Raw genomic sequence first — 26962 nt, forward strand, 5'->3', positions numbered from 1 at the left:
CGGAGCCTGCTTGGAATTCTCTCTCCCTCTCTCTCTGCCCCTTCTCAGCTCGTTCTCTCTCTCTCTCTCTCTCTCTCTCTCTCATTCTCTCAAAAAATAAATACACTTAAAAAAAATAAAAAGATCTTATATTTTCGAGACATATGAACTATTTATAATTTGCTTCAATATAATCCAGTACGGATGGAGTGTGTGTGTGTATAGGGGAGTGGGGAATGTATAAATGAAGGAGGTTAGCCACAAGTCAATTATTAAAGTTGGTTTATGGGTGCATGAAAGTTTATTATCCTCTTTGCTTTTGTATATATTTGAAAATTTTCATCCCCAAAGTGAAAAGATAAGAGCAAAGAACCCCAAACCACAGGGTTTATGGAGGGACATGGTGGAGATGAAATTTGCATATTCATCCACCTTAGAGAGGAAGGGAAGTCACTAGAATTGTCCTTTGCAGAAGGATCCAGAATCCCACTGGAAGAATATGTTTCAAGGATGGGAATTAAGTCCCTGGCACACAGTTGGCTGGAGAGTTATATATAAAAGGGATTGAGGAGGGGTGCCTGGGTGGCTCAGTTGGTTAAGCTCAGGTCAGGACCTGAAGGTTCAATTCGGTTTGCGAGTTTGAGCTCCCCGCTGACGCTGACGGTGCTTTAGAGACTGCTTTGGATTCTTTGTTTCCCTCTCTCTCTGCCTCTCGCTTGCACTTTCTCTCTCTCTCAAAAATAAATAAACGTAAAAGCAAACAGATAGATAAATAAATGGAGTTGAAAATCAATCCCGTCCCAGTAAGACAGTTAGTGAATTGCCCAAGAGTCAGAAAACTCTCAGAGGACAAGACCTTCAGCTACTAGGAGTCAGTCTTGCTTTAATTCCACCCGCAAGCCTCTCTTTGGACTGCGCTCGCCCCCTGCAGTCAGCTCACCAGCCTGTGTACCCAGAGGCTGACGATTCTCAGATCTTTTGTCTCCCAGGAACGCCAGGCCTGGGTGCTCACTGCACGCCAGGTGTGGGCTCCCTTGGTTGAGTCCCAGAAACTTCAAACTCCCCTCGTTCCAAACGAGCTCTTCCCTTTCCCTTCCAAACTTCCCTTCTCCATTTCAGGGGATGCTTCGGGAAGAACCAGTGGGATCATCCTTATTTGCCCCTCCTCCTCCTCCTAGCCTCTTCCCCATCAACTGCTAGGAACTGCCTAGCATATTCACCCAACTTCTTCTTAGATAGCCCCCCACCCCCTTTCTAAACCTGCGGCCAGCGTCCCGGATCAGACCTCCCCATCTCTCCCACCCCTGTCCAACCATCATCCGTGCCTCTAGACGGTACGGGCTCACTGGGGCAAGGGAGCTGGCAGTGAGGGGAGGTACATATAGTAGACTTTGGGGGATTAAAGCCCCAATGAAAAAATACTGTGTTGAGATCTGTTGGGGGTGGACACTTCCATAAGCATTTAATCTGCCCTCATCAGCCATCCAGCAGGCCTCACCCCTGTGCCTGACAACCTCCACCAAGTTTGTGTTGAAGTTATACCGTTCCTGGCACATCTTCTGGCCTTGAAGTTGGCTGCCTTGGAGTGGGGGCCAGCCCCAGCTACAGTCACGTTGACCCCTGGACCCCGGGCCACGTCCAGCCTGACCTGCCAATCATCGTGGATGCTATCAGTCAAATCCCGGGGCCACTTCTTTGGGAAAGATGGAGCAGTGGAGCTTGGCTGGGGCTGAGAACAGCTCCTCTGAGGGCACTCGGGGGCCCTCAGGAAGGGAACAGGCACCATTCTGAAGCCAGTGGGTCACAAGTACAGGACCAACCATTCCAGTGTGCCCAGGGCAGGGCCTGTCAGTGCCCAAATCGGAGAAGCCTGGGCAAACCAGGATGAGCTGGTTACCCCAGCCATGCACCCAGCCAGTGCTTCGTCTGATCTGTGAGAAGTAGGTCCGAGGCCTTCTAGACGCCACAGAGTCACCTGGCTCTGGCCCCACTGTGGCCCCAGCACCCACGGGACCTTGGGACCTCCGACAGATGGCTGTGGTCATCTTCACCCCCTTTCTCGTGCTGCTGGGGGACCCCAGAGGGCTGAGCACAGCTGGCGGCCGCCACGTCCTTACCCCTCTGCGGCACTGTGTGCTTGCTCTGCTTCCAGGCCTTTCTGATGGCCAGCACCCTCTCACCCGCACACGTTTATACAGTGTGCAGAGAGCTTTTCTGCCTCCCCACAAGCTCATCTGCTGGCTTCTCAGTTCCTTACTTCTGGAGCACAGAACCTACCAACCCCCCCCAGATCTGGGTGTGTCTTTTACAATCTTCATTCAGAATAATAAGGCTAAATGCAGTCAGAGTTAACAGCTGACATCTGTTGAGTCCTCACCACGTGCCAGGCACTCTGCCAAGCATCTAGGAATCCTCACCGCAGTCCCATAAGCCAGCTCTGTGGTTTTCCTATTTTAGGGATGGGGAAACTGAGGCTCAAGGGGGTTAAGAAACGTTCCGCCCGTCACAGAGCTGGTAAGTGGCAAGCCAGCGTCACCGACTTTCCTGAAGCCCTTCTGGATTCTGCATTCGACAGGGACAAACCACGGACGGCGTGTGGAATCCCCTTGGCAAGGTAGCTACAGCCTAAGGTGGAGGGCGCCAGGCTGCGGAGGTTGGAGAGAAGTGGCGGAAAGAAGGAGGCGGGGTGGGTGGAGAAGGCAGATCCAGTTGGAATGGGCGTCCTGGGAAGGAGGTCGGGCAACCTGGGTTGGAATACCAGAGCTTATGTTCCCTGGCAGTGTCGCCTTGCACGGTCCGTCACCACCAGAGCAGTCGCTGGGACATTAGTGGTCACCATTCACGGTGCTGCCCCTGGGTGATAGCTTAGCACTTCCCGTGAATGGTTGGATTAATCTCTACAAGAGCCCTCGTGAGTAGGTACCTTTATTCTTTTGCATAGAAGGAAAGCGAGGCACTTGACAGGTGCCGTGACTTGCACCAGGTCACCAAGGCGGTTGGTCTGCATCAGCACTGGGCGTGAACCTGGGCCAGTCTTATTCCAGGGCCCAAGGCCCTACCCTCTGGGCTAACTTTGTGGAGCCCTCAGGTTCCTACTAGCTGGATGAGATCTGGATTCTCCCGGCGACTTCTCTTTGGCTGGGATCAGGGAAGTAATGTGCATCGAGCAGGGAAAGGAGTCCCAAGGGTGGGGGTCCTTTGGGGGTGGACACAAACAGGTCATCTAAGTCAGAGGCTGGACTCTCAGGACCCCCCTTATCAGTTTGATGTGGTTCTGGAAGTGTCTGCCCCTTTTGCGGCCTCCCGCCCTCTCTTGGGCCTCAGGTACCTGGCTCCCCCACCAGCCTGCCCCTGGATTGTCTCAGACCCTGCTTCCCAATGATCTAGTCCAAGGCAGGGCTCGGCCAAGGGTAAGAAAGGACGTAGCTCCCCACTGCCCTTGCACTTATGGAGACAGATGCCCATTTTCTGCTCAGCTCAGAGGCTTACATCACTTCCACAGTATCTGCTGGGAGATGATTCCAATGGGTCCCCGTCTGTCTCCTGAATAGCTTTGGTTCTGGGCTATATTTTTGAGGACTTTTGCATAACAAATGGCCCCGGAAGATAATGATCTTGCCTTTCTTCTTGCCTGTTTGCTAGCAGCCCCTTTAGAAGACTGGCATTGCCTAGACTCAAGGCTCCTCAGCTGTGGCACAAACCCATTGTGGTCACAGCACCCACCAGGGCCCGCCTCCGGCTTGGCCCCGTGGGACTTGGGGGCGAGGGAACAGGAAGCTCACGCTGCCCGCTGCGCCATGAACAACAAAGTCCTTGGTCTCTGACCCAGGCGGTTAGCATCTTCCTCTGGAAAAGTGGATTAGCCTCCAAGGAGGGTAACATCTCAGACCTTTACAGCTCTTTATAGTTGCAGTTGTGAGGGTGGGTGCTCCAGAGACATGGCTTTCTGGAAGAGAGAAGAACAAGGGTCCCGTGGGGGATAGAAGACCCAGGGATGCTGCCGCCCAAGTGGTGGTGGAGGGTTGAGGAGTAACGGTCCCTCACCATCCTTCCTATTACTGAGGCAACGGGGCTGGAGGTAGAAGGGAAACAAGGTGCCTGACTGTCACTTCGGCTGTTGCTCAGGGCAGGTGGGAGGAGGCACGGCCAAGGAGTCCCCAAAGCTGACAGCTGACCACTCTGGGCATTTCCAGTCGAGCCCAGACCCCTACAGGGCAGCTCGACACCCAAACACAGGATGGGCAGCGGCTACTAACATTTCTTCAGGTGACTGATAAACCCATGTGGCCCCAGAGCTAAGCTGCGGCCTGTGTTTGGCTTTCTGGGCCATTTGTCCTTGGATAGAGGTGCTCCTTCTAGAAGCCACTCCCCAGGGCCTTCTGCCTCCTCCTGGTGCTCACAGCTCAGTAGTGAGCAGTGAGGTCACTGGGTGTGGCTGCCTCCAGGGAGGACTCATCTCTCAGCTGCCCTGCTCTCTGGGCCACGGGGCCGGGAGAGGTATGTGGACCTATTTGGAACATTCGGTGGAGGTCAGTCGCGGCCAAGTGGGAGGAAGCTTCCTCCCGGCCGGCCAGCTGGAGGGGACTCGGGAAAGCACACAGCTTGTAACGTGCAATCTGCGGCCCTTTTATAGCTCATTCCGGATTTGGATCTTCACCGTGTGCTTTAATTCTCTGTGCACTTTGCTTTCTCCGTGACCTGGTCTTCCTGGTCTCCGTGACCAGGCTCAATGCCACTGGCCCTAAGTAGCTCTTTGGTGTCTGGGAGGGATTTCTGACCCGGTTCCCACCCCACAAACCTCCCAACTTCTCAGCACTGACTCGGCTAATTGATCTGGAGGTCTTGCCAAAAAGCAGATCTCGGAAGCCTGTGGAGCATAAATGTGGGGCAGGTGTAGGGCCCCAACTGCCTGGAGTTATAAAAAGAACAGAAGTGCCTGTGGCGGATGAGTGACTAATGGTGACCGCAAGGGTGTCACCATCAGCTGTTGGGTGAGATGATGTGTATCAAGCCTCAGTTAGTTCCCAAGGCCCGAGTATCCCTGGAGACCTATATCCTTTTTCACCTCCCGGCCTTCACGGTGAGGGGTTCAGACTCTTGCAAGAATGATTTAGCCCTTAGGAGAGCGACGCTCACCCAGGGTAGAGGGCGGAGGGAAGGGACCTCAGTGCTATCCAGTACAACGCACTTTTATTGAGCACCTACTGTGTGCCAGGTCTTAATGAGACAACACCTGAGCCTTGCCCTTAAGACAATTTATAAGAAGGGTCGCCTGGGTAGCTCAGTTGGTTAAGCCTCTAACTTCGGCTCAGGCCGTGATCTCGTAGTTCATGAGTTCGAGCCCTGCATCTGCAGAGCCTGCTTGGGATTCCCTCTTTACTCTTCCTTTCTCTCTGCCCCTCCCCCACTCATGCTTTTTCTCTCCCTCTCAAAATAAATAAATAAACTTAAAAAAAAAAAAGAAAAAAAGAAAGTGTATAAGAAATGCTTCCATAAGAAATATGTGTCGGGGCACCTGGGTGGCTCGGTCGCTTAGGCGGCCGGCTTTGGCTCAGGTCATGATGTCATGGTTCATGAGTTCGAGCCCCGCGCTGGGCTCCGGGCTGACAGCTCAGAGCCTGGAGCCTGCTTCAGAATCTGTGATTTCTCTCTCTGTGTCCCCTCCCCAGCTCATACTCTGTCTCTGTCTCTCAAAAAATGAGTAAACATTAAAAAAAAAAAAAAAGTAACATGTGTCATAATGGGTCCAGGGAGGAAGTGCCTGCTGACAGAGAGTCTGAAGGAGGAGGCATAGCTTGCCAGGTGGAGGCATGGGAAAAGGCACCCAGCCTCAGGAAACAGGGTGTGCAAAGCCCTGGGGGCGGAGTCATGGGTGGTGGGGACTCAGAGGCACCGCAGAGGTGATCTCATCCCCACGCTCACGGTACGGGGCAGGAAGGGGACTGCCCAGAGCTCCCCAGCCTGTCAGCAGCAGAGCCTTGACCAGGACCCTGCCCTCCCGGCGTCCCAGCTGAGGTTTTTCTCTCGCTGGGCAAATGTTAGACGTCATACAAACCACCACCTTCACCATTGGAATCACCAGCAGGCATATACATTCAGGTCACCTGAGGAGCTGACGTTTCTCCAGGGCCCGGGCAATGCTTCCCCCAGTACCTCGTACAGAGTGCTCAATAAAGGCCTGTGCCTCTTTTGGAGAACACAGCTGACAACTGTCGACTCCTGACGATTCTGAAGGTGGGGCTTGTGAAAAGCTCAGTGCCAATGGAAGGCAAGAATTCCATTGGCAAAGTGCGGGTGCCTGTGTGCCCCCCCCCACACCCCGCCCCTGTTTGAAAGAGGGTGGGTCATCCTGGAAATGAGCAAATGTAGGTTCAGCTCCCACTCACCTGACCTTTGAGTGGCAGAGGGTGAGGACTCTTAGTCACTCAGGGCATTCCGTTTTAAGGGCTAAGAAGGAAGCAAAATGCCAGTAACATTACGCCTCCTCTGCCCTGGCTCCCCAAAGGGCTTCCAGATATATGGCTGGCATTGTGTTTAGCCATCATTGACGGGAGATTGATATTTCTAGTCTCATTTTCCACATTTAGAAACCAGCTCCAAGAGGGGCCATAGCCCAGCGCAACCTATTGGAACAAAGGTGGTTTTGGGTGAAGAGAGAAAAGGCACTACCTCCGAGGCATCATTTCAGAGACTCCATTCCATCGTTAGGAGGCTACCCTGTTACGTATCCCATTACACAGAAAATATATGGACCTAGAAGAATATCCCGCCTTTCTGAAATATGTCAAATACATATTAAGATATATGTCTGGGGGCACCTGGGTGGGTCAGTCGGTTAAGCATCTGACTTCGGCTCAGGTCATGATCTCAGGGTTCGTGGGTTCGAGCCCCACACGGGGCTCTCTTCTGTCAGCGCAGAACTCGCTTTGGATCCTCTGTCTCCCTCTCACAGACCCTCCCCCGCAGCTTAAACAAAGCATCTGGCTTACACCCAGAAGACTTCATATCAAACTGACCATCCTGACGTGCACATGGGTATGCACCCTCTCTCTCAAAAATAAACATGAAAAAGATATACGTCTATATTTTATATTGATACATAATTTAATAACTATATAACAATATATAAATAAAATTATATATTAAATATCAAATAAATTGTGCATTTAAAAATCATATCATTACATAATTTACAGTATATAATATATAAAACATAAATTATACATTAAAACAGATTATATGATATGAAATACAATATAAAGATATACATTAAAAATATATAGTTGATATATCTTGAAAAGACAAAACACTATTACAAGCACCCCTTGCACTATATCTTGACACTTTCACCCCCTGGGCTCGAAATAACCCAGTGCACCACCATGGGTGACTCATGCTTCAGCGGGAGCGAGGAACTTGAGAGCAGATTTTACATCTCACTCGCTTTTTCAATCCTAATGCTGCTCCCGCCCCCTCATAGAAGCTTCCAGGGGCTGTGAGAGCCTTCTGGATGGGCCAGATCCCTTAACACAGCTTTTCGGCCCCTTTGAGGTTGGATCCCGCACCACCCTCCCCGCAAGCCCCTGGGCACCCCCTCCAGGAAACGTTTTCCAACTGCACAAATGTAGGTTTGGCACGCCTTCTCTGTGCCCTCGTGGCACCTGTGCCTCCCTCCCAGCTTGGGAGCACCCTCAGTAGATGAGGAGCTCAGAACCCACAGACCGGTCTGCCATGGTCACCTCTGGGTCCCTGGTGTCCAGCACAGAGCTGGGACAGGGGGTGTGCTTGTTAGATGCTGACCACGAGCTAGAAGATGGAGCAGGGAGGATCTGGGTCGGGGGCTGGGAGGGCATCTCGCGAGCAGCCATGTGCTTCCGAGGAGGGCCTCGGGCCTGGTCAGGGATTGGCTGTGAGGGATTCTGGGTATCAAGACTCAAAGGCAAAGTGGGTGATAGGCATTGAGGAGGGCACTCGTTGGGATGAGCACTGGGTGTTGTAGGTAAGCAATGAATCCTGGGAATCTACCCCCGAAACCAAGAGCACACTGTATACAATGTATATTAGCTAACTTGACAATAAATCGTATTAAAAAAAAAAAAGACTTGAAGGTAAATGCTGTGGGGGGGGCTGCTCTGGAAACCTCTACCTTGCTCCTCAAAAGGGGCACCAGAAAACGCAGGATTCTGTGGGACAAATGTCCTCATTTCTTCAAACCAAAAACTGGAGAGGAAAAAAAAAAGATAGGGGAATTATTTAGATGAGGGGTCAACGAACTTTTTCTGTAAAGGCCAAATAATAAATATTTTAGTCTTTGTGGCTCATCCTGGCTCTGTAGAAACGACTCCACTGTGCCTTTGTAGCATGAAATGAGGCCAAGAATATGTAAACAAGTGAAGGTGGCAGGCTGTGTTTATAAAAACAGGCCGTGGGCTGGGTTTGGCCCCACGGGCAGGTTGCCCACCCATGGATTTGACTAAAGGAGTCTTCTGAGACCCGTCAGCCAAACACATTGTGTGAACTTATTTTGGACCCGGATTTGAACAATCTGTGCCTTCAAAACAAAACGAAAGAAGACAAAAATTTTTGTGGAGGAATTTAAGCAATGATCGGATATAAGATGACTTTAAGAAGTTCAGGTTAATTTTGTTAGATGTGACTGAGGCACTATGTTTTTTGTTGTTGATGTTTTGTTTTTGTTTTTAAAGACGAGTAAGTCTTTCTTAGCTACTGATACTAAACAGGAGGTGATGTCTGAGATTCGCTTTAAAATTTTTTTAATGTTTTATTTTATTTTTGAGAGAGAGAGAGAGAGAGAGAGAGACAGAGCATGAGCAGGGGAGGGCCAGAGAGAGAGGGAGACACAGAATCCAAAGCAGGCTCCAGGCTCTGAGCTGTCAGCACAGAGCCTTATGTGGGGCTTGAACTCATGAACCTCGAGATCATGACCTGAGCCGAAGTTGGACGCTTAACCAACTGAGCCACCCAGGTACTCCTGAGATTTGCTTTAAAATAACCCAGGATGTTGGGAATGCAAGCTGGTGCAGCCACTCTGGAAAACAGTATGGAGGTTCCTGAAAAAACTAAGAATAGAACTACCCTACAACCCAGCAATTACACTGCTAGGCATTTATCCACGGGATATAGGTGTGCTGTTTCGAAGGGACACATGCACCCCCATGTTTATAGCAGCACTATCGACAATAACCAAAGTATGGAAAGAGCCCAAATGTCCATCGATGGATGAATGGATAAGGAAGATGCGGTATATATATAGAATGGAGTATTATTCAGCAATCAAAAGAATGAAATCTTGCCATTTGCAGCTAGGTGGATGGAACTGGAGGGTATTATGCCAAGTGAAATTAGTCAGTCAGAGAAAGACAAAAATCATATGACCTCACTCATATGAGGACTTTAAGAGACAAAACAGATGAACATAAGGGAAGGGAAACAAAAATCATATAAAAACAGGGAGGGGGACAAAACAGAAGAGACTCATACATATGGAGAACAAACTGAGGGTTGCTGGAGGGGTTGTGGAAGGGGGGATGGGCTAAATGGGGAAGGGGCATTAAGGAATCTACTCCTGAAATCATTGTTTCACTGTATGCTAACTAATTTGGATGTAAAGTTTAAAAAATCCCACCAGGATGTGTGGTGGGAAGGGGGTAACAATGAAACAAGATGAGTCTTGTGCTAATAATGATCGAAGCTGAGCTGTGGGTAAATGTGGGCCAGAGGGGGATTTGGGGGTAGCTTCATGCTACTGTCTTCTTTCGGGTTATGTTTGAACATTTGCATAATAAAAATTTTTGAAAGAGGGGACACGAAAGAACTCCCTTTTCCGTTGCCTCTGGTCACCATTGCAGTTGGTGAATATACGCATTTGGCTGGCGCTGATGCAGCCGTTTTGTGACTAAGAGGGGACAAGACTGAGGACAAGAGTAACTGCAAACATGGCAGAGCAGAAGGAGGAAGGAACTAAGGTACTGGGTGAGTCTGTTGGGCTGCCAAACTAACTGGGCACACCCAGGTCTCTTTCAGTATTCTATATTATGTGGGGTAATAAATTAAGCCATATTTATTTATTTGGTTACCTATAACCCAACTGATCTAGAGAAAGGACGGGAATGGAGGCCTGGCCCGTCTTTGCTGGCAGGATGCCACCATGGCATCTAAGAGAACACCAGGATTAGAAGACAGGCTGGTGAGAAATGAGTCCTTGCCAAATCTCTTTAAGACCTTCTATTACAACCAAGGGGCTCCAGGAAATAGGAGAGGGTCTCTGTTTTCTGCCTGCCTCTCTTGAGCCCCAAGGGGCCAATATCAGGGGCTGCGCTGCGCTGGACTTTGATTTGCAGTTATAAACCTACAGTTTTGGGAGAGTGAATGGCAGAAACAGAATTCTGGAAGGACAGCTGGCTTTTCTGGCATCCTTCCTTACTAGGACGAGGAGACCTCCTCTCCCTGAACCCCTCACCATGCAGTAACCACAACCATACGACATCTACACACAGGGCACAAACAGCATTGTTTCTAACTGATCTCATGGTTCAGCCGGTCTCGGGGGTGTCAGCTGTTCTGTAATGTATGACAAATCACTGTGGTTAACTTAACCCATCCGGGTCTCTTAGATACGGTCATTAGACACTCGCCAAGAAATGTGCAGAGGGAATGCGGGGGTGGGGAGGAGGAGGAGGAGAAGGGTGATGCAGAGAAGGGCCACAAGGCATGGTCTCTGGTTGCTCTGGATGCTCCTGGAGCTGTGTCCAGACCCGGACTTCAGATACGGCTCAAGCTGAAGCTTTAGAAACTGGGGATAGGAGGTGAGGGTGGCAGCCTTCAGTGAGGAGCAGGTCACAGGTCCTCAGTGAGTTTGTTCTCATCTTAATTGGGCCTTGATTTGCAAAGCTTTGCTTAGAATAGTGATCCTCATGTTGAGCATGCACCAGAATCCATGGAGGGTTTGATAAAGCTTGCTGGGCCTCGCCCCCTATTCTGGTTGAATAGGTCTGGGGTAGGGCCTGAGAATTCTCATTTATAACACCTAAGTGATGCTGATTCTGCCGGTCTGGGGGACCCTGATTTCAGAGCTATTGACCTAGAACTTTTTTTTTTTTTAAGATTTTTAATTTTTAAGTAATCTGTGCACCCAAGGTGGGGCTTGAACTCACAACCCTGAGATCAAGAGTTGCATGCTCTACCGACTGAGCCAGCCAGGTGCCCCTGGCCTAGAACTTCTTAGTGGGACTGTGGTTCTCAGGTGTCAGGAGGAAGAGATCCACACCTTTCTTCTTCCCTTAGGAATGAGGTGGGAGCCAACGATGAGTAGCCAAAGGGCCAAGGTCCTGCGGTGGGTGGGGGCGGGGAGTGGAGAAACCAACAGGGTGGTATTCTAGGATCATCTTACCAGGAGCAAGGAGTCTTGGGGTGTTATCTTGCCCCTGAAAGAACCCACTCTGAGGTCTCATGGAAGTTACTTCTGCTTTCTGGGCCTCAGTTTACCCCTCTGTAAAAAGACAAGCAGGTGGCACTTTTCTGTAAGTGTTCTAGTTTTCATAGCAGAAAGGTATTTATTTAATTTAAAATTCATTTATTTATTTTTTGAGAGAGAGCGAGAGAACGTGCACTTCTGCCAGTGAGGGAGACGTAGGGATAGAGAACCCCAAGCAGGCTCTGCACCGTCAGCCAGGAGCGCAACTCGGGGCTCAATCCCGCGAACCTTGAGATGATGACCTGAGCCGAAATCAAGAGGCGGATGCTTAACCAACTGAGCCACCCAGGAGCCCCTTTCTTTTATCTTTTTTTATGTTTATTTTTGAAAGAGAGAGAGAGAGAGATTGAGAGCACAAGCTGGGGAGGGGCAGAGAGAGAGGGAGACACAGAATCCGAAGCAGGCTCCAGGCTCTGAGCCGTCAGCACAGAGCCCGATGCAGGGCTCGAACCCACAAACTGAGATCATGACCTGAGCTGAAATTGGTTGCTTAACCGACCGAGACACCCAGGAGCCCCTTCCTTTTATCTTTTTGAAAACCTTTCCAGGGGTGCCTAGGTTGCTTGGTTGGTTAAGCGTCCAACTCTTGATTTTGGCTCAGGTCATGATCTCACGGTTCGTGAATCCGAACCCCTTGTCAGGCTCCGTGCTAACAGTGCAGAGCCTGCTTGGGATTCTCTCTCCGCACCCCTTCTCCCCCCTCCCGGCTCCTCCCCTGTGTGCACACGTGCGCTGTCAATCTCTCTCTCTCTCTCTCTCAATAAACATTTTTAAAAAAAGATGAGGGAAGACAAACAGAACCATGTGACCTCTCCGGGGATGCGGGTGCGAGAATCCTGTGCAGGTACCATGGTGTACTCCAAGGACTATGGGCTTTGGCTTGGACCCAAGCCTTCCACTGAACTTGCCCTGAGCCCCTTTCCTTCTGGAATCCCCATAACGCTCACCCATGACTCCTCGCCTTCATCCAGAGCACTCTCCTTTTTCCTGTCTTACCCGGTTTTCAGGCTTTCTCGTGCACCTGTCATATCTTCCAATTGGCTCCTGACCGTGCAGTGCAAGCTCTTTGCATATCCCTCTCCGCTGCCAGCGCTTTGGACAGAAGGAGCATTGGATAAATGTTGGAGAACCATCAGCGAGAGAAACACCCAAGCCGTATTCCACTGTGCGAGAATCCCAAGGTGAGAGTCAGGGAACCCAGAACTTCCCTCCTTGCTTTGGCCCTGTTCACCTCCAGAAATGGGGCCTGCCACCCAGCCCTTTCCTCCACCTTCTGCCCAGACTCTGAGTTATGTTCCCTTGTCCGCTTTTCTTAACAAAGGGTTCCTCAGTGGAAAAGAGCCTGGACATACAATACTGGCCAACAAAAGCAACCGTTATAGCCCCAGGGAAGGGGGTGGGGGGAGAGAACCGGGGTGAGGTTTTGCTCTCTGCTTGCCAGGACTGGCTCCGGGGGAGGCCCCAGCCCGCTGCTCATGAGTCAGGCTGCTGGGGTCCCAGCTGCAATCTGTCCCTCTTGACTTACCAAGTCTAAGGCAGGAAGAATGGGGTGGGGCTCAGGGAGGGGGCTAGGCAAGCTTCTGGGATGGCAAGGGAGAAAGTCAGCCATCATGTACTATGACTCTTCCCTTCTGTCCCCATAGGGCCCCCACTCTGCAGCGGGAAAACTGAGACCCTGAGAAGGGAAGGTCATTTTATCCTGAGCTCATTTAGTGGATTTGTGGGGGGCCAGAATGGAGACAGTTCCAGCCTGGTCACCTCACAGCCCCTCCTCCACATTCCCACGGACACACACACACACACACATACACACACACACACATACACACATTCTTGCTCCATCTGTCCTCACACACAAAACCACAGTCTGGCTCTTGACTTAACAGAGCTTAAAGGACCCAAAAGAGTGAGAAAAAGGAACTCTGTTTTTCCTGAACTTAATACAGGTCAGTTTGTGATCCCAGGGTGGTGGGATAGAGCCCCAAATTGGGCTCTGTGCTGAGCGTGGAGCCTGCTTAAGATTCTTTCTCCAGGGGCACCTGGGTGGCTCCATGGGTTAAGCGTCCGACTCCGGCTCAGGTCGTGACCTCACAAGTTGTGGGATCTAGCCCCACGTCAGTATCCTGTGTCTCCCTTTCTCTCTGCCCCTCCTTCGCTCACGTTCTGTCTCTAACTCTCAAAAATCAACAAAACATTAAAAAAATACATAAATAAACATTAAATTTTTTTTAAAAGATTCTTTCTCCCTCTCACCCCCTCGCTTGCGTGTGCGCACGCACACAGTCTCTTTCAAATAAATATATATACGTGTGTGGATTTGCTGGTGCCATTTGCAAATAACTGGATGGTATTCTTTGGAATTCTTGGAATTCCTTGGAATTCTCTTGGCATTCCTTGGAATAGAAAATGCTCTGCATTTCCACAGGACGTCAGAGTTTGCCTTGACTCCCGTGAGCCTCGTGGTTACCCCTTTGACAGATGAGGTACCGCCGCCCAAAGAGGAAAATGACTTGCCCTTGGTCACAGACTGGGTTTGGCAAAGCTCAGCCTTGAATAGTCTACTGACCTTTCGTCTTGTCTCTTTCTCTGGCTCAGCACTAGACTGGGATCCCAGCCCCACTGCAAATGAGCTATGTGACCTGGGACACCACGTCAGCTGTCCAAACCCGCTTTCAGAAACCCACCGGCCCTCCAATACCGAGGATGAGGAATCCTGAGGAATCCGGGTCTCTGTCCACACGGCAGGAAGGTATTCAGAGCCTAACCAGGGTGCAGACTGGGAAGTGTGCAGGAACCCAAGTCCTCTCTCAGGGGATCCAGGGATTCCCCAGAGAAGTGTGTTTAGAGAATTTCCACCCGCAAGCTGGCCTCCCTTTAAGAAAGCCCCACAACAAAATGTCTGGACTCAAAAGCAGAAAGATTAGGGGTCTTTATACACTGTATACAAAGATTCTTTATTCCACGGTTCTTAAAAAAAAAAAAAAAATCCTTTCTCCAATTCCCACCTCTGGCTTACTTGAAATACAGTTCATTTGCAAATTGTTAGGAACACATTTATACAGTGAAGCAGGGGTTGGGCTATTTGCCCCGACTACCGAACTGGTCTCAGCAACACTGCAAAACCAGCAATCCACACTCGTCCCTGCCTCTGGATTGTTCCCACCTCGGGCCGCGGAGAAGCTATTAGTGCCAGAGGTGGAGGGTGCCTTATTTATGGAACACCTAGTGCGTGCTATAGTTAACTCTCCCAGGGAGGCTCACGGCTAGGATTCCAATCAGGTCTGTCTAAGCACAAAGCCAGGGAGGGCTCTCTCTCCTCACCTTGTTCAACCACACTCTTGACTCGGACTCAGGTCACTCCCTGCAATTGGGGGCCCAGAGGCGTGGTCTGCAAAACGGGTAGATAAAGTTAGTGGAGGGCATCCACTCCACTAGGAGAGAAAGGAGATAGAAACCCCCTCTAGGGAAGGAGAGGTGGTCACCGTCTCATCACCCAAACGGAGTTGGACATCCCTTCCGCCCGGTGGCTCTGGAGAGTGGGCCCTGCGGTCAAGTAAGGGGAGCAGAGGGGACAAGGAAAGCGGCTACGGACCGTCACTCCGGGGGAGCCCAGGCGGCTGGCTCCGCGTGGCACTTCCGATCAGGCAGGGCCGCTCGGCGCTGCACTCCCCAGCCCCGCGCTCCGCCCCGGCCGCGCAGCGCCCCCCGTCCGACCCGCGCCCGGCCCCGCCCCGCCAGCGTGCCCACCCCCGGCCCGCCCGCCCCACCGCCCCCTTGGCCGGCTCGCGCCGCGTCCCCGAGCGTCACGGCGCGGGCGGACCGACCGGCCCGCGGCAGTTGGCACGGGGGGCGCTGGCGCGTCGGCCGCTCCGCTCTCCCGCCGGCAGCCTCGGGCGCGTGGAGCCAGCGGTCCAGGCGGCGGCGCGGGGGACCTGGAGCCGGCGGGCCGGCGGCGGCGGCGGCGGAGCAGGCGGAGGAAGGTCGGCCCGCGCTCGGCAGTCCGGGGCGCGCTCCAGCCTCGTCGGCAGCCCGGAGCCCGGGGCTCGGGCGCCCTCGGGCCCGCGTCCGCGCGCGGCCACATGGCTCCGTTCCGCACGCTGCTGTCCTGCCTGCTGCCCCTGCACTGGGCGCTCTGCGCCGCCGCGGGCAGCCGGACCCCAGGTGCGTGCAGGTCGGGGGCGCGAGGGGTCCGGGGTGCCCGGGAGTCAGGCTGGCCCCAGGGGGCCCGAGGGGCCGGCGGCATTCCGGGGAGCAGGAGGCGGTGCGCGCCCTGGGCTTGAGCTCTTTCTTCCCCTATGGCCCGGTCGCTGACCCGAGCTTGCTCTTCCTTTCTGGCACGAGAGGTGGAGAGACCCCGGAGAGGTTTTGGGAATCTGGAGTCTCTTCTTAGGGGCTATATATTTGTCTCTGTCTCTGTCTCTGTCTCTGTCTCTCTCACGCGCCCGCGCGCGCGCGCGCACACACACACACACACACACACACACACACGCACGCACACACACACACACACACACTCTATTGGTCTGTTTCTGTCCCGTGTGCCTTTAACTTTCAGTGCCTACTGTCTCTCCAACTTGTGTGTGCGTGTCTCACTGCCTCATCCTCACGGAGTCAGGCTGGCAGGTGGTTGCCCACACCCAGTGAGCACCTGGCCCTCACACTCCTGCTGGGAAACACACTGATAGCTCTCTCCTCCATCATTCACAGGCTCTGTGCAGACAGCGTCTCACACTCAGACCAGACGCCCCACACCCTCACCTGAGCATGGGGAGGGGACTCTGGTTATTTCTAGGCGGGACATCTGCTTGTCTGTGAGCTCTATACTCATGTACTGAAGTGAGATCTCCCTAGCAGAAATCCTGGGGGGTCTCAATGGGTAAAACCAGAGGAGAGTCAGTACTCCCCCACCGTAACTGCCATGAGCATGGGGGGTTTTCGGGAGATGTCCTTTTCTAGGTTTCATCGGTAGTGTGAAGGGGGCTAGGGAGGCAAAAGACGGAGCCATGTGGAAATGAAAATCCCTCCAAACTCCCGTCCCTGAATCACCAAGCCTGGAAGCCAGCGAGCTGTCATTCCTGCTGGGCCTGGCTGGGCTCAGGGAGAGCTGTGTGAGGACCGGGCTGCTGGCATGCAGCCTGGAGCATGGGGCCATGACCTCACACTTAATTCAGTCCGAGTGGGCAGGTCACCCCATGCGTCTCTTTTTTATTTTTGAAGATCTATATTTACCAGGCTTGGTGCTGGGCCGTGTCGAAATCTCAGCAGCCTCTGTTTACTTTAAAAAGTTTTCTTTCTAAACTTGGAAAAACATAGAACCTGTACTCCCTCCCTCCCTTCTCCAGCTCCTGTCTCCTTGACACGTGCCCAGGATCCCCTGGGTTTCTAGGTGTGTGTGTTTTGCTGGCTGTGTTCAGAGAGCTTGGCGAGGAGGGCCCTACCCCAGGCTGGGCTGGTGACTTCAGCACACTGAGGGAGTCTGGGCAGATCCCGCCATCCCTCTCCTTGCCCTGGGGGCTTTCGGGGAGTTTCAACCCTTTCCTTGGCAATGCCCAAAGTTGGAAGGCTCGTGGCTGGAGTGACAGACAGGACTCTGGCATCATTTCTTTTCTTCTGTTAAGTTTAACAGGGCCTTGGGGACTACAGAAAGCAAGTTATGTGCACAGAGTACTTGAACACCGTTCATCTAAGTACAGAGATCCAGAGGCTCAGGAAGCACTGGATGGCTATCGGATGAACTTGGGCTAAGAGGTCCCTCCGAGGTGATGCTGAGGGTTGCAGAGCTCTCTCCGCCCGTGGGATTGCCGGTCTCCCCTTACCTTTGCACAGACTACATTGATGTAACTCCTTGTTTACTTCCAGCAGAGCTGCGCCTCTCCGGAAAGCTCAGTGACTATGTTGTGACAGTGCCATGCAGCACAGATTTTCGGGGACGCTTCCTCTCCCACGTGCTGTCTGGGCCAGCGGCAGCCTCCTCAGGGAGTGCAATAGTGGATGAGCCACCCGCACCACGGTCACGGTCACGCTCAGGTCACCTCCGGGTGGCCCGCAGCCCCCTGCGCCGCAAAGGAGCCACCCTGCAGCCTGGCCGGGTGGGGCGCTCCTCCCTCTACTTCAATGTTACCGTTTTCGGGGAGGAACTGCATTTGCGCCTGCGGCCCAACCGACGGCTGGTGGTGCCCGGAGCCTCCGTGGAGTGGCAAGAGGATTTTCGGGAGCTGTTCCGACAGCCCTTGCGGCGGGAGTGTGTCTACACCGGGGACGTCACGGGCATGCCAGGGGCAGCTGTCGCCATCAGCAACTGCGACGGATTGGTAAGGGCCAAGCCTGGCTACCCGAGCCAGGCTGGCGTGGTTTTCTCCCTGGCTCCCTGTGTTTGGGACTCCTGGGGGCACAATGTGTGGTGTGGGCCAGTCACAGGCCTCACTGCCTCCGGAGAGCTCTGCATGCCCCCCCGGCCACCAGGTTCCCGCTCTGGCAGGTGCGGAAGATCTGGTTAGGGTGATGCCTTGTGCATTCCCCCACCGGACGCGCTGGGACCACGGCTTAAGCTAGCAGGATTCTCTGAGCCCAGACACATGCAGCGGTAAGGAAGGCGGGCTCTGCTGGGGCTGAATCCTGGCTGGGCCACCCAGTAGCCCTGAGGCTTTGGAGATGTTAATTACTCTGCGCTGCCTTCCCTCCTGTGTGAAGCAAGGATTTATGCATAACGCACACATTTACTGTGTGCGTCCTATGTGGCCAGCCCTGTTCAGGCTCTGGGGGATGCCACAGACATAGTCCACGCCCTCCCGGGGCTGAGCGGTAGTGACGATAATAGGACCTACCTTACCAGGCAATGTGGTGGGTGGTCAGCACCTGCCTGGCATGGGGTCAAGGCTCTGTTGGTGTTAGCTGCCGTTATTTTTGTTATTGTTACGTCCTTCCTCATCCCCCACTGTCTTTGGTCTTAAAGTCAGCCTGCTCTTTCCCAGTGCTCCCCTCTGTGAGTGCTCCCCTTTTTTAAAAAAACAGATTTCTTGGGGTGCCTGGGTGGCTATGTGGTGACAGTGCCACGCAACACAGATTTTCGGGGACGCCTCCTCTCCCGCGGTTGAGCGTCCGACTTCGGTTCAGGTCATGATCTCACGGCCCGTGGGTTCGGGCCCCACGTCGGGCTCTGTGCTGACAGCTCGGAGCCTGGAGCCCGCCTTGGAGTCTGTGTCTCCCTCTCTGCCTGCCCCTAACCCACTCGCATTCTGTCTCTGTCTCTCTCAAAAATAAATAAACATTAAAAAAATTTAAAAAAAAATAGATTTCTTTTTTAAAGTTTATTTATTTTGAGAGAAGGAGGGAGGGAGAGCACACACGTGCGTGTGCAGATGAGGGGCAGGGAGAGAGGGCAAGAGAGAGAATCCCAAGCAGGCTCTGCACTGTCCGTGTGGAGCCCAACGCAGGGCTCGAATCGACAAACCGTGAGATCATGACCTGAGCCGAAATCAAGAGTCAGATACTTAACTCACTGAGCCACTCAGGAGCTCAGTGAGTTCCTTTTCTTAGGACCCGTTCCATCCACCCAAGCTCAGAACGCCTGCTAGTTGGCTCTGTACTGCAAACCCCAAAGCCGTGGGTGGCCCTCTCGGAGCCTTGACTCGTGCTGGAGTTCGGCTCCATCCCCGGTGTCTCAGGTGCTTGGGAGCCCGTGTGGCAGTCCCAGGCTTTACCTTGTCACTCTTTGTCAGGTATGAGCTGACGCGTCTCAGGAAAGGACCCCCGTGCTCCTCTGCCCTTCTGCTTTAAGTGAGGGATGCGTCAGTTCGGGAGGATGCTAAGGGGGAATCTTTCTTCACTAGCGGGGCTGGGAGCATTTCTCCCCGTGTCCCCGTCCTTGCACGGTGTCTTCCTGCTGATTGTCACACTGCCTTGATGTGGGCCAGGGCTTCTTGTTCTTTTTTTCATCATCACCCCCCTAAGGGGTGACTGATGTTTGCAGTCGCCCAGGGATGCGGTGTCTGTGCAGAGGGCGAGACAGAAAGTGCTGGTGCAAACCGGTGGCTTGACCGAATCGCACCGTGAACTCCCTCTCCTGTCCGCAGCCACAGAGGCTGTTGGCTCTTCAGTGACAGGGCTGCGGCCACCGCCTCTTCCGCTGCCCCCACGAAAGTATGTTGGGGCCTCAAAGCTGTCAGTGGACGATCAACAGCATTACTACCTGTGGTATGACTACCACTGCTTTGGCTTGCCCCCAGGCCACTGCTGCTGCCTTCGGCTGTCTCTGGAGCCAGTCCCTAGCCACAGCCCAGTGCAGAAGCCTCCCCGGGGCAAGGATTTCAGAATTTCCAGCCCATTCCGGAAAACTGCCCCGTGTCCCATGAGAGCAAGGGGCTGTTCACGGTGACCCAGCTGAGCCCCCTTTGGACCCAAAGGCCACAGTGCAACCTTTCTTTCTTTCTTTCTTTCTTTAAATTTTTTAATGTTTATTTATTTCTGAGACAGAGCATGAGCAAGGGAGGGGCAGAGAGAGAGGGAGACACAGGATCCGAAGCAGGCTCCGGGCTCTGAGCTTTCAGCACAGAGCCCGAGGCGAGGCTCGAACTCCCAAACCGCGAGATCACGACCTGAGCCGAAGTCCGTCGCTCGACGGATGGAGCCACCCAGGCGCCCCTACGGTGTAACATTTCTGATCGGATTTGAGTCTGTATCTGTGTGTGGTCTTTGGATTTTAACCCCATCTTCTTGAGCACCTCAAGTCCCAAAGGGCCTTCTTTCCAAAAAAATACGTACTGACCACTGGCCGTGGGTGAGGCCCTCAGGGAGATGTAAGAAAATGAAAGTGACCCGAGGAATATAGCAGCAACAGCCCCGGCCTGCATGCGGGGACGTGCACTCATTATCTTCACCCGCTGTATAGATGGGGAGACTTGAGCCGTGGGGGGGAGATCTGAGGATAGGCAGAGAGCTTGTTTGCCCAGCGCCGTATGGTTTGTAAAGCCCGCCGGTCGTACGCGGTGTGTATGCAGATGTTATTACCCTGCTTCGCAGAGAGCCCCGTCCCTGCCCTCAAGGAACTTGGGTGCCAAGCAGGAGAAACACCTCTGGTAGTTTCTGCATTAACTTGTTGGCATTCCAGAGCACGATGGAGATGGTGCTCAGGAGACGGGAGCGATTGTTGTCTTTGGTGCCCCGGGAACGTCACGTTTGAACTGGGCTTTGAAGGGTGGGTAGAAGTTTGCTGAGGCCAGAGGGCGAGGAGGGCATTCTGGGCAGAAGCTCTTCCTTCTTCAAGCCAGTGAGGGTACATCCCCATGCTGGATGGAACCGGGGAGGGGATCCCAGAAGGCGCACTGGGAAGGTGGGCCTTGGCCTGACCTTGAGGGGAGGGCAGGATAGGAGAGGGGTCCTCGAGTAGGGATGGGACAACCTGTTAACTGCAAAGAGTCTGAGCTGGGAGTTGGAGATGTGGCTGTGTGACCCTGGGCATGCTGCTCTCCTTCTCTGGGCTCCATTTGCCTCTTAGGTACACCTCAGAGGATGGGATAGAGGGGCTCAGAGCCCCTTCCAGCTCTGGCATTGGTGCTTTGGGACGCGGGGCAGGCCAGCTGAAGGAATTTGAAGCCAGGCCTCTCTAAACCTATGGTTGAGGCCTCCTCGCCTGGCGGGTTCTAGGACATGCTCTGTGCCAGACCAGGCTTCATTGCAGGTACCAGGAGAAAAGACAGCCAGCCCCGAGTTTGGCCCTCATGGCCAAGCCAACCCTCCAACTGTGAGAAGGGCTTGAACAAAGACACTTTGTGTGGATAGACTGCAGCCATTTGGATCTTAGCTGCGCTGGGGGGAAGTGCCACGTCTAAACTGGTGGCTTGGTCCTCATTGCCACTGGAACCCTCCCGGGGGTAGGGGGAGGGCAGCAAGTGTCACTGCCATCCCATAGAGCCACTCCCCCACGGGCACCTGGGACAGACGCTGGGAGGGTGCTGTGCCCTGCGGTTAATTCATGCCAAAACTGACCTCGTTTCCCACCTGCTCTTCTGGAGGGTCTTGTGTGTCACAGTGGGGGGGAGAGGGTCAGGAAGGACCCAGGAATGAGGCAGCTGGGACCTCTGCCCTGGATGAGTTTGTAGGCTAATGGGGACCCAGACATACGAGCAGACAAATCACCGTTTTGTGTGAGGCAGCAGCAGAAGGACCCACTTATTTTGGTCAGGGCATCTAGGAAGCCTCCCTGAAGGAGGTGGCATTGGCGCAAGACTGTTCAAACATTATAAACGTGAAAGCAAGTGCTGGGCCTCTGGCCAGCAGAGAGAATGACTGGCCCAGGGCAGGCTTGTGTGGGGGAAGGAAATAAGGGATGTGGGCGGCCCCTTCTACCTGCAAATTGTTTCCCCTGGGGCGGGGGGCGGGGGGGAGCCCCAGGATACCCAACTGGGAATGTGCCCAGGCAGGACCACTCTTCAGAGCCTGTCTCGGGGAGCCCAGCCAGTCAGTGCAGTGGTTCTTCCGACACTCCTGTGACCCCCAGCCTCTGAGGGCCTGTGGGCAGGGAGGACCCGGGTCACCTCAGGACCCCGGGCTGGGGGTCAAGTGCAGAGCAGGTCGCCTGTTAGCGATTATGGCTCTGAATTCCTGGGAGGAACACAGAGGCCTGGGGCAGGGGCCAGTTCTTTGTGGGTCAGGAGGGATTGGGGGTGCAGGAATGGGGTCAGCGGAGTGGGGCCCCACGAACCATCTAGATCCCAGACTGCCCAAAAGGCTCCTTCCCCCACTGCCTTCTCTGCCTCCCTGTGTCCTGGGCCTCGCTGCCCCTGCACTGGGAGTGGTGGGGACTTGTCTGTGCTGTGCGTCCCCCCTTTGCCTTCAGTGACTCTGTGAGTCACGGGCCTGGTGTGGAAGCAAGGCACATGTAAGCTCTGTCACCATCTGGTTCCGTTTTTCACCCTCTGCAGATCATGCATATTTAAGGGGTTACAGAGTAGACCCCTGGCAGGCCGTGTGAGGAGGGGCAGCGGGGCTGGGTCCCAGCCTTGCTTCTTACCCCTGCCTAATGTACAAATCACAGCAGCTCTCTGAGGCTCTGTCCTTTGCCTTTAGAATGGGCTTACAGTGGGGTAGGGAGCAGATGGGGAGGGGGTTTCTTTACGGGGTGATGAAATTCTAAAATTGATTGTGGGGCAGTTGCACGGCCCTGTGCATATACTAAATACCATTAAATTCTACGCTTTAAATGGGTGAATTGTATGGTATATGAATTATATTTCAGTAAAGCTGTTACAAAACGTGCCCGGCCAGTAGAAAGGCCTAGACAGGTGCTGTTAGTAATTGTGAGGAGACAGTCTAGGGCGACAGAAAGTGCGGGGTCTCTTCACTCTGGTCCAGACTGGCCGCGTGACCCTGACTGTGTTTCTAAATCGCTCTGTGTATACATTCCTCACTTTCAAAAGGAGAGAAGGGCAACCATTTGTAGGCTTGTACAGAGAATTAAATAAGATGATATAAAAAAGCGAAGCATCTGGTGTATGGTGGGGTCTTAATAAAGGAAATTATTTCAGTGGCTCTTGATACTAATATTTATTACCTCTCATAGCATTTACTACAGTAATTACAGTTATTATTAATAGTGGAAAACACTGTAAATATTATCAGATGCCCTTGCGTTGCAGCAGGATGTAGATTAGCAGCGTTCTCTGGCGTGGGTCTGAGGCCACCTCTGGTCCCCGGGCTGGCCAAGCCCTGCGTTCCCTCTGCTTCGGCAATCTTAGCACGATGAGCCGATCAGCACTGGCTCCACGCGTGGAAGTGTAAGTGTCACGACTGAGCTGAGATAATGCCGCTGCTTTAATCCGTGGGCCCTTGTCCAGAGCCCAGCCCTTCACGAGGTCCTGGGGGTGCAGGGATGAGACTCAGCCCTGTCTCCCTGAATTCTAGAAGCCCACAGTTTGAATTTTTTTAATGTTTATTTATTTTTGAGAGAGAGAGAGGGAGAGAGGGAGATAGGGAGTGAGTGGGGGAGGGGCATAGAGAGAGGGAGACACAGAATCCAAAGCAGGCTCCAGGCTCTGAGCTGTCGGCACAGTGCCTGACGCGGGGCTCGAACTCACAGACCGTGAGATCATGACCTGAGCCGAAGTGGACCCTTAACCGACTGAGCCCCCCCGCCCCCCCAGGGGGCTTGAAGCCCACAGTTTAAAGAAAAGGCTGACGTGCCCAGTGGACAGTGCGAAACCAGACAGACCACACTAAACTTCAGTGTTTTATGGGAGAACAGGGAAGCATAATGCACTTGGTGGGTGGCCTGGAGGGGACTATTGAAAAGGACAGGTGCTCCGAGAAGGCTTCCGAGGGGAGAGGCCATTTGGGCCGCATATTAAAGCCTCAGTAGGAGTTTTTTAAAACCCGGAGGTAGGAACTGTAGGCATTCTTCCTAGGGAAATGGCGAATTATCCCAGCTCTCCATAGGAGAGGGGGAGCAGTGAAAATGTAGTTTGGAAAATCTGTGCCTCACCGTGGAGCTTAGACTTGCCCCTGTGGCCATAGGGAGCCATGGGGGGTCTGGAAGCAGGAGTTACATTAGTATTGGTGGAAGATGCTGATCTTTCCAGATGCACGCTGGTACGGTGCTGCCATTGCACATTTGCCTGTGGCTCATTGGTGTCCCTGTCAGCACCTGTTCTTGCCCTGGGGGCCACTCCTTGCTGGCTGGGGAGCCGGTGGGCTGACCCAGTACCTCCTTGGGAAGCCCCTGGCTCTGTCCTGCTGTCCACCCCTGTCCTGGGGATGTGGAGTGTGATGCCTGGAGTTTCAAGAGGTGCCCTCATCCAGCCACCCAGCTGGCCTGTCTCTGTACATCTTGGCCTGCGGGCTGCCTGCCCTCACTCGGCTGTGCTGTCAACCCTGGGAGGGACAGAGGTTGGTCTGGTCTCACCTCGTTGCTCCTCCCGCCTCCCTGGCCTAGATAGTGGTTCCTGCTCTGCGGACCCCCACCCTCTCCCCAGCCATGCTGATGTGTTCTCACCTGACTTTGCAGCCCCCCCACCCCACCGCCTTTGCTCAGGCTGGTTGCTCCTCCTCTGGTGCCTTCCCCTTCCCTCCACTCGCTTGTACATCCCTCACGTTAGCCACCTGGTTCCCAGAATCCGGAGGCTGGCTTACACCTGTTTATCTCAGTGCCAAGCATGGGGTGGGGCTCACGTTGCACAGGAGGTGGTGACTTCAGTGCCTCCAGGAGCAGGGAGTGACACAGAGAAAGGGCCTCGTATAGTAGGGGAGGGGGGACTGTGGCAAACAGGGGGCGTGGGGGTATGCCCTGTTTAAAGGAAGTACCCATCTGGCTTTGTGAGATCTTTAAGTATTTGAAGGAGAAATTTGAAATAGTGACCTAAAAAAGTGTTTGTTTAGTTTGTTTATTTTGAGAGAGAGAGAGAGGGAGCTCACGGGAGGGGCAGTGACAGAGAGGGAGAGGGAGAGAGAATCCCAAGCCCTGACAGCACAGAGCTGGATGTGGGGCTTGAGCTCATGAACCGGGAGATCATGGACTTGAGCCGAAATCAAGAGTCGGATGCTTAACTGACTGAGCCACCCAGGTGCCCCAGAAATAGCGGTTTTGAAGCAAAGGGTCCTATTAAGACAGCATGTGGGCCGGTCACAGCAGGACAATTAGCTAGAGGCCTCTGATCGCCAGTGGGGCGGTTCGTGAGGGGACGAGAGAGTGACCCCTGCAACCGCATCTCCCGGGTTGAAGTCCCAGCTCTGGCTTTCACACATGCTGTGTGGCCTTGGACAGTTACTGGGCCTCTCTGTGCCTCCGTTTCCTCACCTGTGAGGTGGGCATCGTAAAGGAGGTCACTTCCTAGAGCTGTCCTGTGTGCTCAGTACGCGATATGCTGCAGCTGTTGCTATGGGACGGTGTGAGCTTGTCGGCTGAATCTGCTGGGTCTGGGGAGGTGGGTGGTGGGAAAGAAGAAGGTCAAGAGCAACCTATTGCTCTGCTTGACACCCCCAGAGAGGTCCCCGGGCTCTCAGCTGGGCAGGCAGAGCCCGTCCCCGTCCTGACCTCACCAGGCCTGTTAGTTTTCCTCAGGCTACAACTTGCTCCTGGCCCCAGTTTGCGTCCTCACCCGGACCCGTCCCGTCGGGTTCCCAAAGGGCGGGGTCCGAGCTTAGTCACCCGTGTGTCCTCGGGACCCCGCACAGGGCCTGCCCCGGGGCAGACTCTTGGTGGCTGCGGGGTGAGCTGACCCTGTGAGGGAGTGCTATGGTGATTCTGTAGGTTGGCTGCGAGGTTCCTCTGCTGGCTGCTCCCGGGCTCCCCCGCAGCTGTGCGCAGCCGGACGGCGGGCCGGGCTGGACGGTCCGAGCTGGCCCGGTTCCCACATCCGGCGTCGGTGCTGGCCGGCGGGCCCCAGCTCCCTCCGTCCGGCGGGCAGCCCTGGTTTTGCCACCTCGGTCTCCGGAGAGCATGGCCGGAAGCCGCGGGACCTCTTCAGGCCTGGTCTGGGCAGCTGCGTGACTGCTTCTGTGCATTCCGTGGGTCAAAGAGAGCCACAAGGCCAGGCTAGGTTTTCCAGGAGCGGGGAAATGGGTGCCACCTCTGGAGGCCGGTGGCGGCAAAGTCTCACCGCAGAGAGGCGTGCGGACGGGGACAGGAGGACTGCAGCCCCCTTTGCCATCGCTCGTCCACGGTGACTCTGGGAAAGTCGCTTCACCTCTCTGAGCCTCAGTTTCCACATCTGTGAAGTGGGTGTCCTACCTTGTTTTATTCACTGGAAATCAAACATATAAAGTTCTGCCATAGTGCCTAGAACAATATCATGGTAGCGTTTACTCACTCTTGCTGATCTCTTGGAATAAATAGAGAAACTGAGGCAGGATCCACGGTAGGTTTGTTTCCAGACCGCTGGTCACCCGTTCCAGTGCTCTCCTTGCTTCCCAGAAGCCCCTGTCCCACCGGGGCCTCTGTCTGAGCGGACTTGCGGGGTCTGGGGCCTGGGTAGTTTTCCAGTCCTCAAGGTGGTCTGGTCTTGCAGAGTTTCACCTCCCCGGTCTCCCCATGGCTGTGCCTTGCTGTCTGCCCTGGATTAATAACTTATTTATGATATGGAATAGAAGCCAGACATCACCTCACTGCTGCTCCTCTCGAGCAGGGCCATTGGGGGCTGGTCTGGGGGCTGGTTTTATTTTTCTTCCCTGGCGTCCTCAGGCGGGCTGGAGGGAGGGCGGCCTCCGGGCCCGTGAGTGTCTTCGGGGCTGCGCTGGCCTTTCATCTGTCAGCCGTGCTCAGTGGGGCAGGGGCCCAGGGGTGGGCTTTCGGAGGGGGCCCAGGGGATTTGGGCATGACTCTGGGAAAGTCGCTTGACCTCTCTGAGCCTCAGTTTCCACACCTGGACCCTGCGGTGGGACATTCCCAAGCCATCTGCGGGGCCTGGCATTCTGTGTTCAGCATGTAGGCCTTGCCTGCCTCCGGAGCCTGAGAAACAACAATGACCATGACGAGCCCAATAACAGTAATCTTTGCAGGCT

At 53.9% G+C, this 26962-nt stretch overlaps 1 protein-coding gene across 6 annotated transcripts in view; it reads left to right on the forward strand.

Annotated features, from left to right (window-relative positions):
• Window positions 1-15304: 15304 nt before the first annotated feature.
• The window catches only part of ADAMTS14 (ADAM metallopeptidase with thrombospondin type 1 motif 14), an 82301-nt gene continuing 70643 nt past the window's right edge, over window positions 15305-26962 (forward strand). Inside the window, exons 1-2 of one of the 6 annotated variants that reach the window (XM_053207067.1) lie at window positions 15305-15634; window positions 17336-17784. In XM_053207067.1, coding sequence (XP_053063042.1) covers window positions 15553-15634; window positions 17336-17784 — 531 coding nt within the window. In that variant the 5' untranslated portion in view covers window positions 15305-15552. Of the gene's footprint in view, window positions 15635-15705; window positions 17785-26962 lie in introns of those variants that run through there. The other 5 variants (XM_053207068.1, XR_008292039.1, XM_053207069.1 and 2 more) reach the window with 5 other exon arrangements.

Source organism: Acinonyx jubatus, chromosome D2 (assembly GCF_027475565.1).
Source record: "Acinonyx jubatus isolate Ajub_Pintada_27869175 chromosome D2, VMU_Ajub_asm_v1.0, whole genome shotgun sequence".
NCBI classification, from domain to species: Eukaryota; Metazoa; Chordata; class Mammalia; order Carnivora; family Felidae; genus Acinonyx; species Acinonyx jubatus.